General features: G+C 42.2%; 1 protein-coding gene and 1 long non-coding RNA gene across 2 annotated transcripts in view; one reads left to right on the top strand and one right to left on the bottom strand.

Moving 5' to 3' along the window:
• LOC139280507 (uncharacterized) overlaps positions 1-3364 on the top strand; it is a 105753-nt gene extending 102389 nt beyond the window's left edge. The window contains exon 5 of the long non-coding RNA XR_011596712.1: positions 3007-3364. This is a non-coding gene — a long non-coding RNA (uncharacterized lncRNA). The remainder of the gene's footprint in view (positions 1-3006) is intronic.
• A 3100-nt stretch (positions 3365-6464) lies between these two features.
• LOC139280506 (heparan sulfate glucosamine 3-O-sulfotransferase 3B1-like) overlaps positions 6465-12325 on the bottom strand; it is a 187199-nt gene continuing 181338 nt past the window's right edge. The window contains exon 2 of the mRNA XM_070899987.1: positions 6465-7199. Within this exon, the coding sequence (XP_070756088.1) occupies positions 6581-7199 (619 nt within the window). The 3' untranslated portion in view covers positions 6465-6580. The remainder of the gene's footprint in view (positions 7200-12325) is intronic.

Raw genomic sequence — 12325 nt, 5'->3', positions numbered from 1 at the left:
TAGATCAATCCCGCCAACATAAATGGATCTGTCTGAGATCAGCACGGAAACTCACTTCAATGGCTTTCAAACAACTTGTAGCCCGAGGTCCTGTTGTTGTGTGCAGTCAGGAATTGATGGGAGTCTTGATAATCTGGCAGCCACTGCAGTGTCTGCAAGATGCTCCTGCACAAATCAGGCAACATAACTGGACATCAAATGTACATACAGGCATAAGTTTTGCGTCCAGTGCTCATTTGTACTTGCGTCTATTCACAGCAGAGGAAGAGGCTGCTCGATTGTGAATGTGGTGCAAACAGGCTTGGCTCTGACCTTATCCTACCAATAGTGGCAGCGGTTCACAGAACTGGTATCCTGGTCAGCGAGCAGCTCACACAGGGTTAACCAGCATCATGCACTCTGATTGAAACATGTCCATTGCACTAAATCACGAGAAAATTATTTTAACAATTGCCGACGGATTCATGCAAATTATTTTCAAATACAGTATCCATCACTGTAGATATCATAGAGTCGGAATAAACCATACCAGACCGAGTCAAACTAAACCCAACCCAACCAAACCATTAAAAAATGTGGAACATGTCTGAGAAGACACGTGGGCGGAGCTTTCAACTTCAATGGGGGTCTATAAAGCTGGCAGTATCGATCAACCCTCCCCATCCCCGCCATTGTACATCGAAAGCAAGAAAAAGACTTAGAATTATATAGCGCCTTTCACGACCACCGGACATCTCAAAGCGCTTTACAGCCAATGAAGTACTTTTGGAGAGTAGTCACTGTTGTAATGGGGATGAGGGGGTTGACTTATGAGGAAAGGTTGAGTAGGTTGGGCCTCTACTCATTGGAATTCAGAAGAATGAGAGGTGATCTTACCGAAACGTATAAGATTATGAGGGGGCTTGACAAGGTGGATGCAGACAGGATGTTTCCACTGATGGGGGAAGACTAGAACTAGAGGACATGATCTTAGAATAAGGGGCCGCCCATTTAAAACAGAGATGAGGAGGAATTTCTTCTCTCAGAGGGTTGTAAATCTGTGGAATTCGCTGCCTCACAGAGCCGTGGAAACTGGGACATTCAATAAATTTAAGACAGAAATAGACAGTTTCTTAAACGATAAGGGGATAAAGGGTTATGAGGAGCGGAGCTGAATCCATGATCAGATCAGCCATGATCTTATTGAATGGCGTATCAGGCTCAAGGGCTACATGGCCTACACCTGTTCCTATTTCTTATGTAATGTGAGAAACGCGGCAGCCAATTTGCACACAGCAAGCTCCCACAAACAGCAATGTGATATTAACCAGATAATTAGTGATGTTAGTTGAGGGATAAATATTGGCCATGGCACTGGGGATAACTCCCCTGCTCCTCTTCTAAATAGTTCCATGGGATCTTTTATGTCCACCTGGGAGAGCAGACAGAGCCTTGGTTTAACATCTCATACGAAAGACAGCACCTCCAACAGTGCAGCACTCCCTCAGCACTGCACTGGAGCATCAAGCCTGGATTTACATGCTCAAGTCCCTGGAGTGGGACTTGAACCCACAACCCTGACTCAAGAGGCGAGTGTGCTACCCACTGAGCCACAGCTGACACTGACATCAAGTTCAATGAAAAGGAAAATCAGATGGTGTGTGTAACTGGGAGGCGATCAGATACTGCCAGCCTTCCACCCCCCCCCCCCACTGAAGCTGAAAGGGCCGGCCATTATCTGGTGTTCAGGAAATATTCGGGGATGCGAGAGATGAACTAATATCTGAATCATAGAATGCTTAACACCTCACATCCAGCTTATATTAGACAAGAAAAGTTAGTACTTAGACGTTAGACATTACATATAAAATGCTGATCAAAATGCACTTTAGTTAGTAAAAAATATATACTCAATAACCTTGGCAAATATATTTGGATTTATTCAGACCAAAGCGGGTATGGAATATAGATGCTATGCAATGGATCACGTTCAATGGCAGATTATCCTGCTTCTCCCCCAATGCACAGGGGCGGCGCACCCAGAAGTGCCAGGGTTTACTGTCCTGGCCTTAAGGGCCGAGAGCAGGCAGGATGGACAGGAAATGCAAGTGTAGCTGCAGGCCTCGAGATCAGAACCACTGAGATCAGGGCCTCCGAGATTGGGGCCTCCGAGATCAGGGCCTCCTGAGATCGGGGCCTCCTGAGATCGGGGCCTCCGAGATCAGGGCCTCCGAGATCGGGGCCTCCTGGCTGCTGATGGAGCTAAACAGCCTGACGATTCTGGGGAGGGCGGGGGGGGTGTTAAAAAATAAACTAAAGGGGCACTTATCTTTATGGTCTTTGCCCTCTCGCCCCCTCCAAAACACTCCAGTCAGCAGAGATCCAGAGGTAGAGCAGTGCACCTTGTTTCACCAGATGCCAAGCCAAAACTGCAGCAGCAAACAATCCTTTGCCACCTCATTAGAATAAGATCGGACCTGCATTTATCCCAAGCTGTCCTGGGACACATGTAAAAGAGGTGAAGATCTGACAAAATAGGACACCTGCCCCTTTGTTCCGCCCATTGCACCTGGGGAAGTTGGGTGCTCTCATGAGGAAAGGATCAGGAAAATCAACCCTTCCATTTCTGACCATCCAATCTTAGACTGATGTCAAAATGCTGACTTGATAATACTCCCAAAACTAACTTTTGAGATGACACCATCAGAGATTAGAGTCACTCATTCTATAATCTCTGATGGTGTCATCTAGGAACCTGTACCACATGTTACACTGGCTTGTCTCAGTTGAGGGCTTGCTCAACCCTGGACTCTAGAATACCCTATGATAGCAAGAGCTTATTCTGCAATGAGAGAGAGATGATCTGTAAATGGGAAGTGTTAGTGTTTTCTTCAGTGCTGCTCAACTTCAAATTCTGAGACTACTGAAGGGTTCCAATTGATTTGATTAGTTAATTTCCAATGTGAATGTCTGATAATTTAATGTACAACTGCACCGTCACAGCATCTGAACCTCATCTTTTTACAGGAAGTTGGTACCGTTGACCCTTTTATCGTAGATCTTAAAATACCCACGATTCTGAGGAACCGGGTCGAGATCGCCAGGAAATGTCCATTTTGAGAAAGTGTAACGTCGTGGAAAATAATTGCTCTCTTTAGAGCCCAATCGGTCAATCCTTTTTATAATGTGCCCCTTGAGAGCCACCAAAAAGACATTAGAGAGAATGGACAGAAAATTGTGTGAACATGAGCATTGAAATGGAAAACACCAGCCTGTGTCCTATAGGCTTTATCCATACACTCGAGGGAAGCCATAAGCTTCACATGTTCTATCAGAGATTGTGGTACATCAGAGAATGTTGTCATGAATGCTTATTAAAAAATTTCTGTATGGCAAATATAAAGCAGGAAAAATATTTATTACTTGCTAAACTATAAGACTGAATTACGTTTATTCAACTTTAAATGGATATTATTAGAAGAACGAGTCATTTCTGTAAAATCATCCAAGAAAAAGTTCCCAACAATTTTGTCCTATTTCGAGTAGTCCTTTTCAAGGTTCCCTTTCTATATTGATTTGATCCAAAGCTTAGCAGGATTTGACGAACTATTTTAATAGGAAAATTGGTCTCAAGTGACTCCATCTTAAGTGGAGAAACTTACTGGGATCTGAAATGTTATCCAATGGAATATGTTGTCCAAGTGAATCTGCATTTTGGTCAATTAAGCAGTTTCCAACGGTCTGTTCTCAAATGACAGTTTCTACTGGAACAGTGATCACTACACTGAGTAAAATAAGGGCTTGAATGCCAAGTTTAACTTAAATGCGGGGGAAAACCATTATGCATATAAATATTCAAAAAGCAAATGTACATTAATTACAAAATGCTCTCAATCTAAGAACAAATAGCAATAGAATGACTCCACGCTTGCTGAATGAGCAGGAGAACTCCTCGTTCTATCAGAGTACTATCGAGCCACCTCTCTTATGAATAGACCAATGCGCTGATAGGTGTATAAAATAAAGCGTTACGTTTTCGGGAATTATCACTTTAGAAACCAAATGATAGAAAATATGTTTTGTTTATAAAAACAAGAATAGTTTCTTCAGTCCATATAGAGCTTAAATGAGAAAATATTACTTAGAATAATAATTTCTTATACATTACGGAGACCAATGACTTGAGTGACTTCATTATCTGTCCATCAGAAATAATTATTATATATATATATGTTCAGTGTTAAGTGAACTGTACTAAAATAATGCAACTCCACAAAAATGTAAGTAGGAAGCTTGATGCAAAACATACATGACTTTAGTTGAAGGAAATTATATTAGTTACTCTTAACTATACATTATGAATACAACAGTAAACCGTATCAATGTAAATTAACAGTTAAAGTATGAAATCCACAAGGAGAAGCCGGCATTTTCAGGATTGCTTTCTTTGGTCCATTGGCTTGTGATGTAATGAAACATGGGGAAAACTTTCCATCATTAAATGAGTTTTTCCAAAGTAATTATAATTTGACTGCAGCATTCAATACTAAGTCACAGTTCATGAGGCCTCGTTGTGTGGATTGCTTAATCTGCTAATGACACGGACGGTGCTTGACAAACCAGACACTTTGAAATGTTTGTTTTTAAAAATGAGAAAACTTAATACCAAGAAGACGCTTCTTTTCATATCTTCGGTGATGACAGAGCCCTCCTTCTTATCTAAAACTGGCAGTAGATGTGCAACCTGGGCTTCTCGCAGGATACAGATTGCTCACCTAGGCTTTTGGTTCTAAGGAAATACAGAGAACGCTTTCTAAGCAGCAAGATTTTTTTAAGAACGAAAATCTTATTGTTAACTGAAATCACTCTTCTCGGGTGTTTTCTGCTGTTTCTGTAACAGTGATGGATTCAGGCACTGAAATAAATTGGTTTTAGGCTATGGAAGTGCAACAATATCCAGAGCAATGGAGCATTATTTTCCCCGCCTTTATGGGGAGGAGGAGATTAAGTTGTGGCAAATTCTGCACTTAAAATCTAAAACACAAATTGGTATTTGCAACAAAAAAAAACGACGGCGATTTGGTTCTTTGAATATTTTTGCTCATCTTCAGTCTACTATGGAGTGTTCTTTACTCAAGTAATCTGTTTCATTGCCTTATTCAAAGCTACTTTGCTCAGTAGCGAGCAGGGTCAATTCAGGATACTGACTTATTCTACTGCCTGATGTGCTAGATCAGGCATTGAACATGGTATTTGACACTGTCTAGGTTGTGCACTTGCTCAGGATAGAGGTGGGGTAAAGGTCAAGGAGACCAAATGAAATTCAGATCAACAGGTTCAAACTCCATTCAATTTTTCCAGAGTATTTAATGGCCCGTAAGCTCCTGTCATTGGCCCAACAAACATCAATGGATGATATCTGAATGCGTGCCAATCTGAGATTTCAATGGACAGAGTCAGATACACTACACCTCGCCATTTTAAACACTTGGTACAAAAGCAGTACATTACATTATTTATTCATTTTATGAACAGAAGCATTTAAGAACGAGTTATGCAGTTAGCTACAGATTTAAAGTGATTAAAGTTGAGTCAATATGAATCAGATGTGATTTTTTAAAATCTCAATCTAAGGTTGCACAATTATAATCAATTTGGATTTTGAATGCCACCTCTGCCTGTCCCAGACAACGCAACTGAAGATGTCCCAATGGGCAACACAGGACAAGTGCCAAGAAAATGGGTCCCGGGAGTCCGAACCCGAACAGTGGATTTGATTTGTTCGGAGACACGCTCTGCACACTTTCAACGTGTTTTCATTGCTTGACGTAATGTTAAACATTATCTTTTTTTGGGGGGAGGGTGGGCGGGGGGGTTGGTCAGGATACCATTGTGGAAAATAGCATTGATGCAAAACATGTTTAATATTAAAAGGATTAAAATACAAAAAAAAGTATCTCTACTAAATAGATAGATTAATCTTAAATCGGAAAATGGACAGGAGCAATGTTTTTAAAGCACCAAGCAAATGGTGAATCCAGACCAGATGCACATTTTACATTTTAGCAGTTGATTAAATCAATTTTGTGATTCAGGATCAGATCTCAACAGTGCTCCTTTGTTAGGGCCAGTATTTAATTTAACATGCTTCAAAATAAATGCCACTTGCCTTGGACAACACAATGACTGCTAACAAAGGACCCAGAATACTGCAGGGGGAAAAGAAGCCTAGCATTATTATTTATTTTTAATCTCACAACCACTACCGATTATCCCTAGTGTTGGACATTTCTAGAGTGGTAAAGTCTTGCAGTTCATTTTCGATACCATCCAAGTACGAAGGCAGCACTTGGGATTTTTCATTCTTATGGGAATCATTCCTTTGTTTGTATTCGTCATTTGTGCATCCTTCTTTTATAATGTACAGCACGAGTATTTGGACCAGTAAAGGTTCAGTACATGCTAACAAAATTGAGGCAAACAAGACTGAATTTTACAAGTTCCCAGGGAAATTCAGTGCTCAGAAAAGGTTAAAAATCAACACACTTGGTTGCTTTATAGGCAGCTAATCACCAGTTGTTTGTGCTTGATACATCGCGTTTTACTCCCAGCCAAAGTCATGGCCCGTCATCTGGTAGAACTTCAGATTAAACGGCCTGTAGAACTCTTTGAGCCGAAGCACAACGTCCATGTCTATTTTGGGATGAGTTCTTCCCTTTGATTTTCCGAGGCAGCGAGGCCTGCTGCTGCCTTCGGGCTTCTTCAGGCAAGGGAAGCCCTTGGTCTCATTAAAATAGAAATGTTTGTCAGTAATGACTCTCTTAAGCCCCAAAAAATCCTGCACCCGGCCCATCTCACCAGCTGGATCACTAACGAGTCTCTCCCCACTCACAAAAAGAATCTTGGAAAGGGGGAAGTACTGAAGCCAGTTTTCCAGGTGTTTGGCGTAAATCCCAATGCGGATGGCACTCCATGACGTGTCAATGAGGCCTGTGCTAATGTTTTTAAACGTTAGCATCTGAAAACTTGGAACGCCCGGGTTCTTGGATAGGGTTTGGGTGTAGTCTGAAATAGCTCTGGTCACAGGGTTTCTGACCACCACAATCAGCTTGGTATCTTTTGACATGGAGAAGATCCGCTTCGGGGCTTCTTTCGTGACAAAATAACTCGGGGTTTTCTCCATGGTGATCTGACCTTCCAGAGTCCGAGGCATTAGGTTCCTGTGAAACAAAGAAGTAAAACTAATTAAAATTAAGTAATTCAAAAGAGCAGTGCAAAATGTCAACTTGTATTTACATCAATACCTTGTGTTTCTGTCAAATGAACAGAAAGTGGAAAATATAAAACTAATTTACATTCTTAGCATTGTGTTCCTTCCCTCAGGCTCTTGCCTCCTCGTACTCTCCTGCTGCTGGGAGGACCTGCCACTGAGTTGTGGGACTCTCCCACTATTTCTGAAGTCTGCACTGCTCAATACTAAACTCACAACAGGGGCGTTAGCTACAGCCTGGGAAAGCCTGGCTCACTTGTAATACAACCGTGCCTTTATCTGAAGATCCTTTCCTTCTGTATGTCATTATTCCGATCAGGAATATATTTATATAATTATATATTTAAAAAAAATATATATATATAAAATCTAAATATTTTTGGTGTGTTTGTGGTACCCTGTATCAAGAAACAATCTTGATAGCCAGGGTAGCCAGCTAACGCACACACAAGCAAAGGGCATAATAAAGCGCCGTCTACAATGTTCTTTATCCCCCAACTTCAAAATAGGCCCCCAACCCCCACCCCAGAATTGACTTGCCAAAACCCACACCCTCATATGTTCTCAGAGTAAAATGGTCCAATCTAGTAGAGTTATGGACAGTTTTCACATCATACTTTGAGAACTGACTGAAGATGGTCTAATCACAATTTACTGAGTATTCTCAACAACGATGAGAGAGAAAGAAAGAGACACACACAGACAGACAGAGAGACATAAACAGACAACACCTCCATCTCATATACATGGGTTGGAATCAAACACTGGTCCCAGAGGTGAAAGAAAGGACTTGCATTTATAGAGCACCTTTCACAAACTTGGGTCAACCATTGAAGTACTTTAGACGTTTTGTCACTGCTGTAACGTAAGGAAACGCAGCAGCCAATTTCCACAAACAGCAATGTGATAATGATCAGATAATCTGTTTTAGTGATGTTGATTGAGCAATAAATACTGGCCAGCAGAACACCCTGCTCTTCTTCAAATAGTGCCATGGGATCTTTTATGTCTACCCGAGTACGCAGACGAGGCCTAAGTTTAACGTTTCATTCGAAAGATGGCACCTCCGACAGTGCAGCACTCCCTCAGCCCTGCACTGGAGCATTAGCCTGGATTATGTGCCCAAGTTCTGGAGTGGGACTTGAACCCACAACCTTCAAGGAAAGAGTACGATCATTGAGCCAAGACTGACACCTAAGGAACAAGGTTCTAACACGCACTGCTCCTCTAAAATATTTTCCATTTTAACTCATGACATATATTTTGCTAGTTAAGTAGTCTAAGCTGTAAAATGTTGTTTCCCAGAAATCATTTTCTAACCACATTTGCAGCCTATTAGCTCTCTGTCGTGTTTTCCATTGCGTTCTTAATGGCTCATGTGGCTGGGATGTGAGATATCCCATCTCTAGATGGAATATTAGAATTAAAAACAGTTACTTTGACTAAATCTCTGCTAAAACAAACATACAATTAGGCTTTCTTTTTATCAAAACTTTTTAAAAATTGAGAATTTTTCTTTTGGACATTATTCAGTTTTGAGTCTTGCCACACGAAGATCAAATCAATGCCCTTTTAGAAATGATACATTAAAGCACAGAAATTTGAAATAAATGTAATTAACGCTGACAGTGATGCAAGAGGTTTATTTAAATACTGTACAGAGTTCTGTCTAAGGCTGTCCTTGTTTACCGCTGTGTCTGTTACTCTAATACAACCAAGCAAAACTTGGTCTCCAGTTGTCTTGGTTAATCCTTGCCAGTGGATCAAGACCAAGCTCTGTCAGGCCCGTGTGGTGGCTGGTGTGCAACAGCCACCCCACGTTAAAAGAATCCACGCACAGACATCTTCCACCCTTCAACATGTAGTACGGGACCTGGAATATCGGGTCCTTAAGTGAAACACCTGTGAACTCATCCCTTTTTGGTGTGGAAGCAAGTCATCCTCGATACGAGGGACTGCCTAATACTACTAATACAATCAATTTACAGTTGATCTGTGCTGCTGAATGGAGCAACGTATTGACCAATAGGTCCATTCTCATTCATAGTAAGCCAATACTGAAACCTCTGGCAAAATAAGAACTCAGCACTTCCTTGTTTTACACTTCCCAGTATCCCTCGCGCTGAGTGGGTAGATGGGTCTCCTGGTCTGAAGCTTCTCCCCGCTCTGAAATCTTCAACAAACAACTGCGAACGTGTGAGAGTATGGGGACTCACACTTCCAATTTTCACTTCCTTCCTTTGAGAAGAGCGTGCTCTGTGGGCATGACTGGGGTCTGGTACACAGCAGCGTCGAAAAGCCTAGCACTCAATGATCTACGACAAAAGGTTTTGGGTATTCCAACATTTTTGTACTGCAAAAGCACTTACTTACATCTCTACCTCAAAATGCAATGCCCGCACACAGTGAAGACTGACATTGCTGGGGCCAGAGATGGAATTAACATTCATTCCTCTCTTGCATAGTATTCCACTGCACCAAATCATTTCACCCCCCTCTCCAGCCATTCCCTCCAACTGAATCAGGGATCTGTGAAATCCTGGCATCTCATTCAATCCAGACTTCAGTTTCACACCACATTTCCTATCTTCATTAAGGCTGTTTATTTTTGTTATATATGCAGACTATAGATATACTCTCTGTGTAGTCACTGTATAGCTGCATAAGATGGAGACTTGTTACCTGATGAACTATCAATAAGGTTTACACTGAGTATATACTATGCTGACACCACTAGAGGGTGCAACTGGTGGAGACCGGGATTTCCTGCCCCTGTGGCAGAGGCTGTCCACCAGAGGGCACTGCGGTGGGAGACCTGAGGGTCACCTGCATAGGTGTGCAGGGCCCAGTATAAAGGCTGCTCACCATGCTTGTGCCTCACTCTGGAGTTACGAATAAAGGACCAAGGTCACTACAGTTTGAGTACAACACATTGCCTCGTGGAGTCATTCATAAGTGCATTACAGACATAACAACTTTCATCTCCATATCACTGCCCACCTCTACCTCAAACTTTTATCCATTCTTATGCCGCCTATCAATTTCTCCAACTTCCTTCTTGCCAGCATCCCATCAACGCCAACTCATTCTAAACTCATATCCTGTCCTTCACGCCCATTATCTCAGTCCTCGCTGATCTATACTAGATCCCCATCTCCCGACACGCTAACTTTCAAATTCGCCCATGGCCCACACTCACCCTGCCTTTGCAGCCTCCTCCAACCTCGGGTCCCATCCCACAAGCTTCCCAAACCCGCCCTCATGTCACCATTGGTCGGCTTGTCTCCATTCTCAAATTCCCTGCCTAAACTCTTCCACCTCTCCTCTCCAATCACCACCTTTAAAAAGGGACCCCAAAGATGACGGTGCAGAGGAGGAGCCATTGCCGGAGATGCACAGGCTGCGTTCAGATAGGTAGAATAGAACTTTGCAAGGACAGTTCATCCCATGTATCGGGATGCAGGAGGATGATGTGGTCAACCAAATTGAACACTGTGGAAAAGTTGAACAGGGATAATGCACCATAGAGACAGTCACAGGAGTATTGATTTACTTTGTTTTAAAAGAAATACAAATAGTGCACATCAGATAGAAGGCAATAGTTTTTACACATATGGTACAATACTTCTGTGTTTGTGTATTGTATAGTTTCCTTTTCATGGCGAGAAAAGAAGAGGATAATACTGGCCCTGCTGTTTAAACAATATCAACTCCTGTGCGTAGAGCAGGTGTGGGCTAATGTGGGAAGGTTGTGTCCTGTCACATCAGAATAGGATTTAAAGTCGGAGAGATGTGGCGTTGGTGATGTAGGAATGAGTATTTAACTATCTGTTACCTCCGACCACTGCAGCTGCACAATTGGTGTGTATGGCATATTGTACATGCACCAAATGAACTGGGGAAATCACAGTCTTCCCCAATGTTCCTGGGCCCGTCTTTAAGACGGAACGCCAAGATTCCTCGTGCCACTTCTAACAAGTCAACAGGCAAGCACGGTGGAGTGACAGCCAGCTTGAGACTCAAATGTGCAACAATGTTCTTGCTGGGATTCGAGCTTCAAACCTTTTTGTTTTGCAATTCCCATACTGCTATCATTTTGCCAAATTAATATGGGAAGTATTTAACAAATGAAAGATAGCTTTATGGGTAAATGCACCACTTGTTGTGTTACATAGTGTCAGCTGTGGCTCAGTGAGTAGCACACTTGCTTCTGAGTCAGAAGGTTGTGGGTTCAAATCTCACTCCAGAGACTTGAGCACATAAATTTAGGGTGACACTCCAGTACTGTGCTGAACTGTCAGAGGTGCCATCTTTGGGATAAGATGTTAAACTGCTCTCTCAGGTGAACGTAAAAGATCCCATGGCACTATTTTGAAGAAGGAGGAGAATTATCCCCGGTGTCCTGGTCAATATGTATCCCTCAATCAACATAACAAAAACAGATTATCTGGCCATTATCACCTTGCTGTTTGTGGGAGCTTGCTGTGCTCAAATTGGCTGCCGCGTTTCCTACATTACAACAGTGACTACACTCCAAAAGTATTTCATTGGCTGTGGAGCGCTTTGAGACGTCCGTGGTCATTAAAGATGCTATATAAATGCTAATCTTTTTATTCTTTTTACTGAACAGCACAGACCTACAAGGCCTTGGGTTATATTTCTCATGTTGGCTGGCCTCAACGGGAAAACAGTGGGAGGACTATAATTGGTCTGTTTCCCCAGGCTGTGAAGGTGAAAATTAGCCAGGGTGTGTGTGGACATCGGGTGGGGATGGGATCTAGCACAGCTGTGATGTCTAATGCAGTTAACTCGCTAGCATTCAATGTCTAGCTTTGCTGTGAAGAATGTCCACTTTCCTGAGGTGCTGGAGGATTGCCAGCATTCAATGGAACTGTATCCTGACCTTCATCAGAAGGAAGAAATGAGAGCTTTTTAATAATTCTATTAGGGAATTGAACCAATTTGCACTGACTTCTTCATCAACTGCACTCTCGGCATAAAATGAACTCTGTAATCTTACATAGTGGATTCCACCCCCTATCCAATCTCTTTTATTGTTACTCTCTGTTTATTTTC

Source organism: Pristiophorus japonicus, chromosome 15 (assembly GCF_044704955.1).
Source record: "Pristiophorus japonicus isolate sPriJap1 chromosome 15, sPriJap1.hap1, whole genome shotgun sequence".
Lineage (NCBI taxonomy): Eukaryota > Metazoa > Chordata > Chondrichthyes > Pristiophoridae > Pristiophorus > Pristiophorus japonicus.
The sequence above is the reverse complement of the archived record's forward strand: the minus strand, read 5'-3'. Positions and strand labels throughout refer to the sequence as shown.